This window comes from Zea mays, chromosome 8 (assembly GCF_902167145.1).
Source record: "Zea mays cultivar B73 chromosome 8, Zm-B73-REFERENCE-NAM-5.0, whole genome shotgun sequence".
In the NCBI taxonomy this organism is placed as follows: domain Eukaryota; kingdom Viridiplantae; phylum Streptophyta; class Magnoliopsida; order Poales; family Poaceae; genus Zea; species Zea mays.
Genome location: NC_050103.1, coordinates 73,111,917 through 73,118,611, shown reverse-complemented (window position 1 = coordinate 73,118,611; position 6,695 = coordinate 73,111,917). Strand labels below are relative to the sequence as shown.

At 56.0% G+C, this 6,695-nt stretch overlaps 1 protein-coding gene across 1 annotated transcript; it reads left to right on the top strand.

Moving 5' to 3' along the window:
- Positions 1 to 3,497: 3,497 nt before the first annotated feature.
- On the top strand, positions 3,498 to 5,786 carry LOC100191621 (uncharacterized). Its single transcript, NM_001137050.2, has one exon. It carries the CDS (start codon positions 3,792 to 3,794, stop codon positions 5,307 to 5,309), a length of 1,518 nt encoding a protein of 505 aa, NP_001130522.2. The 5' UTR covers positions 3,498 to 3,791; the 3' UTR covers positions 5,310 to 5,786.
- Positions 5,787 to 6,695: the final 909 nt, after the last annotated feature.

Here is a 6,695-nt window from a genome sequence, read left to right as displayed (position 1 = left end):
AAATTTCATTCCATTCTCCACAATCTCCCATATGCTTGGATGGAGAGAGAATAAGTGACTACGCATTTTGTGACTCCAAAATCCGTAGTCCTCCCCATCGAAGTGTGGAGGTTTGCCAAGAGGAATGGAAAGCAAATGCGAATTCGAACTATGTTGAATACGAGAATAATCAAATGAAAAGTTCGAATTGACCGTCTTTTTGTAGTCGTTGTCATCATCCTTTTGGGAAGAAGTAGACTCATCACTATCGTCGTAGTAGATGATCTCCTTGATGCGCCTTGTCTTCTTCTTCTTCCCTTCCTTCCGTCTATGCCCCGAGCCGGAGTCGGTAGGCTTGTCGTCCTTCGGCTCGTTGACGAAGGATTCCTTCTCTTTGTCGTTGATCACGATTCCCTTCCCCTTAGGATCCATCTCTTCGGGCGGTAAGTCCCTTTGTGAAGAGAACGGCTCCGATACCAATTGAGAGCACCTAGAGGGGGGGGGTGAATAGGTGATCCTGTCAATTTCAAAACTTAAGCCACAAAAACTTGTTAAGTGTTAGCACAAGTATGGCCAAGTGGCTAGAGAGGAGTCAAAACACAATAACCACAAGAGATCGATCACAGAGATGACACGGTGGTTATCCCGTGGTTCGGCCAAGTACAAAAACTTGCCTACTCCACGTTGTGGCGTCCCAATGGACGAGAGTTGCACTCAACTCCTCTCAAGTGATCCAATGATCAACTTGAATACCACGGTGTTCTTGCTTTTCTTTTCTCAATCCCGATTGCGAGGAATCTCCACAACTTGGAGTCTCTCGCCCTTACAGTTGAATTTCACAAAGAAGCACGGAGTAAGGGAGGAAAGCAACACACACAAATCCACAGCGAAATGCGCACACACACGGCCAAGAATCGAGCTCAAAGACTATCTCACAGTTTCTCACAAGAACAGAGCTCGAATCACTTAGAATCACAAACGGATGCGCAAAGACTGAGCGTGGATGATCAAGTATGCTCAAAGGTTGCTTCGTGTCCTCCTCCATGCGCCTAGGGGTCCCTTTTATAGCCCCAAGGCAGCTGGGAGCCGTTGAGAGCAAATCTGGAAGGCTGATCTTGCCTTCTGTCGTCGGGCGCACCGGACAGTCCGGTGCACACCGGTCAGTGTCCGGTGCCCGATTCCTTTCCTTAAATGGCGAAGCCGACCGTTGCAGATGCGGGAGCCGTTGGCGCACCGGACATGTCCGGTGCACACCGGACAGTCCGGTGCCCCCTTCCGACCGTTGGCTTGGCCACGTGTCCCGCGCAGATCGCGCGGCCAACCGTTGGCCCTGCCGACCGTTGGCTCACCGGACAGTCCGGTGCACACCGGACAGTCCGGTGAATTTTAGCCGTACGCCGTCGGCGAATTCCCGAGAGTGGCCACTTCGGCCGAGGCAGCCTGGCGCACCGGACACTGTCCGGTGCACCACCGGACAGTCCGGTGCCCCAGACCGAAACAGCCTCTTGGCTGTACACAGCCAAGTCTTCTCTTCTCTTCTTCTTTCTGTTTCTACCACTTAGACAAATATATTAGTACACAAAACCAATGTACTAAGACTTAGAAACATACCTTTGCTCTTGATTTACACTTTGTTCATCCATTGCATAAATTCACATTTTAAGCACTTGAGTTGGCACTCAATCACCAAAATACTTAGAAATGGCCCAAGGGCACATTTCCCTTTCATTACCTCATCGAAGTCAGTCCATACCCTGGACGTGGGTAGTCTCTTCCTCGTTCGGGTGTCACGAGAAGTGCTACCACTACCAGTAGCAGCTGGGCTCGAAGACCCAGTTACTATCCAGGCCATGGTTGGTGTTGGCTCCACCGCGTCGATGTCGACAACAACATCCACATTATGGCCAAACAACGCCATCTCATCCATCTGCTCATTGTGATCCTCAAGTGCATGCTCCGCCGCCTCGGTGGCCGAATCAAGATCCATCTAGGGATTTTGACCGGCTCCTCCACGGCGTCACCGGCTCCTCAACGGACTTCAAAACATAGAAAAGGAAGAACAAATGAAAATAAAAACAAGCAGGAGCACCACATAAGCAGGAGTTCACCTGACCGACCGGAGCACCGGAGTCAGCGACAAGGGGCTACCAGAGGGGATGTGACTTAAGCTTGTGGGAGGACAACAGGAGCAGAATATGGATCTTGGCCGAGACAGAGGGGAACGAAGTAGGTTAGAGTTTCAGAGTGAAGGTAGAATGGTAGATCTAGGGGAATAACCGAATCGAACTTCACAAGAACAGCGGGATCAGGAGCACCAAAAAAGTCGTCGTCGACGGGCACCAGTTTAGGGTTAAGATAGATCCCACTTACAGTTTCGGCGGCGACATAACCGATGAGAACGCCGAAGCAAGAGGGAAGATCACCGGAGGGAGCCGTTCAATCGAGGGAACACCGGAGCAAGAGGAGAGGGACAAGCGACGGTGCTAGAGAGAAGAGAACTCGGAATGGGAGGGCGTGTGAGTGACGGTGTGAGGCCGAGGAGGCGAGGACCTAGATATTTTGTCTCCCTCCCGGGCGGGCCGTGAACGGGCCGGTGGCTAAAACGGGGCGTGCTTGGCCGAGCACGCCGTGCCACACGAGGCCCAAGCACGACACGAGCCCGTTGGCCACTGTGCCAGGCCGGGTGCGTGTGGAGCCATGTATGTGTGGGGCTCCTGGCCGCCCGACTGGCCGACCCGTTTGGACATCACTAGTTACTAGTTAGAGGGCAGACTAACTGGCTGCTAGAGTTGACAGCCACCTCTGCTCGTCGACCGCAAATCTCCCCGTGCGCGGTAGCGGTGGCCGGCCGGGCTCCATGCATGGCATGCAGTGGCCAATCGCCGACGCAAACAGGTAGTCAACCAGCACCGGCGAGCGGCGAGACGCGTTGCACACGTGGGGTACTTGGGCGGCCTGAAGCCCTGAACGAACGGTGGCGGAAAAGGCCGTCCAACAGCAGCATGCCGGAAAGCAAATTCGCGCCTCGTTTCTCATCCGGGCGCGGGTAGGTGACATCGCCCTCGTCTGTCTTTGTCATCGCGCGCGCGCGCGGTCAGGTCACTTTGCCAGCACCCGCTCCCCTCCCCGTTCCGCTGGCTGCACGAGCACGAGGTGCCTGCCAGTGCCAGCCAGGCTGGGCGCGGCGGAACCGGATGCCGGACTCCCTGTGTCTCTGACAGACTCCACAAATCTTTTCTCGCTTTCTTTTGCGGTCGAGTCCCGATGAAACAGCGGGTTTCTATTGGCCATCCCGTCCCTGTCTCCCGCTTTGCACAGCAAGCCGATTGCTTTTTTCCAAAGATCGTAAGCTGAAATATTTTACTACGTACGTACCTCGCTTTCGTCACTTGTCACAAACATTGTAGCGGATGTCCACGTTAGAACAAGTTCACTCACCTTGCAGGGTGCCTTTGCAAAAATCCCAGGAAGAAATAAACTAACGGAGCACAAGAGCCCAATCCCGCGCCTCGTCGCGCACCCCCCTTGCCATTATTTATCCCATCTCCGTCTCCGTCTCCCTCTCCCTCTCCGCAATAGCCCGTCCCCGCCGCCGGATTCGATCCCGTCTCCGGCCGACGCGACCATTTCCCGCACCGCCAGATCCTCTCGGCTCGGCCCGGCCGCCGCGCACCTCCCGCGATTACAGCGACCGCAATACCAGCAACGCCTCCTCCACAAACGGGGCCGGGGAGGGAGGATCCATTCAGCCAGTAGTCCACGCCTTTGACTCGCACTCCGCTTCCAGATCTAGGCGGGCGGGCCGAGGAACGATGGACGGAGTCTCCGCCCCGCCGCCCCACCGGCGGCTGCCGGACTTCCTCCAGAGCGTGAACCTCAAGTACGTGAAGCTGGGGTACCACTACCTCATCACCCACCTGCTGACGCTGACGCTGCTGCCGCTGATCGCCGTGATCCTGCTGGAGGCCGGGCGCACCGACCCGGACGACCTGCGCCAGCTCTGGCTCCACCTCCAGTACAACCTCGTGTCCGTGCTGGTCCTCTCCGCCGTGCTCGTGTTCGGCGCCACCGTCTACGCGCTCACCCGCCCGCGCCCCGTCTACCTGGTGGACTTCGCCTGCTACCGCCCGCCCGCGCACCTCCGGGTCCGCTTCGACCAGTTCATGCGCCACTCCCGCCTCTGCGGCTTCTCCGACGACGCGCTGGAGTTCCAGCGCAAGATCCTGGAGCGCTCGGGCCTCAGCGAGGAGACGTACGTCCCCGAGGCCATGCACGCGCTCCCGCCCCAGCCCACCATGGCCAACGCCCGCGCCGAGGCCGAGGCCGTCATGTTCGGCGCGCTCGACGCCCTCTTCCGCTCCACGGGCGTCAAGCCCAAGGACGTCGGCGTGCTCGTCGTCAACTGCAGCCTCTTCAACCCGACGCCGTCTCTGTCGGCCATGGTCGTCAACAGGTACAGGCTCCGCGGGAACGTCCGCAGCTTCAACCTCGGCGGGATGGGGTGCAGCGCGGGCGTCATCGCCGTCGACCTGGCGCGCGACATGCTGCAGGTGCACCGCGCCACCTACGCCGTGGTGGTCAGCACGGAGAACATCACCCAGAACTGGTACTTCGGGAACCGCAAGTCCATGCTCATCCCCAACTGCCTGTTCCGCGTGGGCGGCGCGGCGGTGCTGCTGTCCAACCGCGGCGCGGACCGGCGCCGCGCCAAGTACGTCCTCAGGCACGTGGTGCGCACGCACAAGGGCGCCGACGACAGGGCCTTCGGCTGCGTGTACCAGGAGCAGGACGGCGAGGGCAAGACCGGCGTGTCGCTGTCCAAGGACCTGATGGCCATCGCGGGCGGCGCGCTCAAGACCAACATCACGACGCTGGGCCCGCTCGTGCTGCCCGTCAGCGAGCAGCTCCTCTTCTTCGCCACGCTCGTCGCCAAGAAGCTGCTCAGCGCCAAGACGAAGCCCTACATCCCGGACTTCAAGCTGGCGTTCGAGCACTTCTGCATCCACGCGGGCGGGCGCGCCGTCATCGACGAGCTGGAGAAGAACCTGCAGCTGAGCCCGGCCCACGTGGAGGCGTCCCGGATGACGCTCCACCGCTTCGGCAACACCTCCAGCAGCTCCATCTGGTACGAGCTCGCCTACATGGAGGCCAAGGGCCGCGTCCGCCGCGGCCACCGCGTCTGGCAGATCGCCTTCGGCAGCGGGTTCAAGTGCAACAGCGCCGTCTGGCACGCACTGCGCAACGTCAAGCCGTCGCCCGATAGCCCCTGGGAGGACTGCATTGACCGCTACCCGGTGGAGCTCGTCGACGGCTTCCCCACGCAGCAATAGTACCTTCTTTTCTCTATATTCCCCTCCCACCCGTCCGTCCCCCAGCTTGTCGTCGCTGCACCTGCACCTGAACCAGAACCAGAACCTGCGGTAAGTTTGAGTAGTCCTGATGATGATTGCTGTACTATTTGTCTGTTCAGCCATATTGCTGCCAGACGATTGTCATTTAGTGGTGGTCCAGGCGGAGGAAGGGGGCCGTTCCTTCTCACTCTTACTACCAGAAAGGTCATGCATGCTGATGACGAGGAAGGGAGTGCCTTACTCTAGCGCGCGTGTGTGTGTGTGCCGATGGACGGATCCATGCATCTAGTCTCTGTTTGTAGTGTTCATTTGGAAACCTTGCTCTTGCTCTTGCTCTTTTTTAACTATATATACATACGGACATACCGCATGCCTGCCTTTGATGAGCTTGTCGTATGTATGCACCATGGTTCGTTCGTTGCTGTTTTCCTTCGTCAGATTATATCTTGTTAATTTCGTAATCTCTGAGGGTTCGTTGATCTTGTTCAGACAGGTTGTTTCACTTATCTCTCTATCAGTTTGTTCGGTTTAAATCCACGTCCATCAAGCGCCCATCTGCAACGTGGTTTGGTGATTCATCTTCTTTTTTATTTTATAATAATTCACATTCAAGGCTAATAATCGCTGTCAACATTTTTTTTCATAATTGAAACGCATGGGCATCGATTATTAGACCACACTTGTCAACATTTAATGGAAGAGCACGCATCTTGTACCACACACACACGTACACACACACATGACCGGAGGAGGGTCCATGTCACCTCCTGAGCCATCGTTCTTTTCGTACTGACAAGGGATTTATGATTTAAGAAGCGCATTATTTTAGAGGAAAAAATAGCCATACGCTGTGCATTATCGTACCATTATATCAAGAGACTCGTTGCATCAGCCGCTTCATCAAGAGAGACAATACCCTAGTTCTAGTTCCTTCCGTTGGCGCACTAGTTTCGGCCGTCATGCATGCACCAGGCCTTTTGGCCTGTCCGTCTCCTGGAAAAACAACAGCCCTGCACTCCAGCAGCCATGTCATGTGCAACCAGGCAAGATCTGCATTTTACAGATTTCCTTTTGGCATTTAATCTGCGAAACCAATGCCTGACCCGTGGTCAAAGAAGGAACATTTGATTCTACTGTCACTGCATCATGTTCCTTCCGCTGCCTGCTGCTGCCTGCTGGCTGGGCAAGGCGCCTAGGCCACATGCCCCACATCATAGATAAAGCGGGCCCTTCTATATATACTCCGCTGTGTCATCTTGTCTGGCCAGATGTGCAGGCCTGTATGTACTCTCACCGTTTTAATCTTTTTAGACATGATTTTTATTACATATGTAGATGTATGGTAAGTAAAAATTACATTTTTAA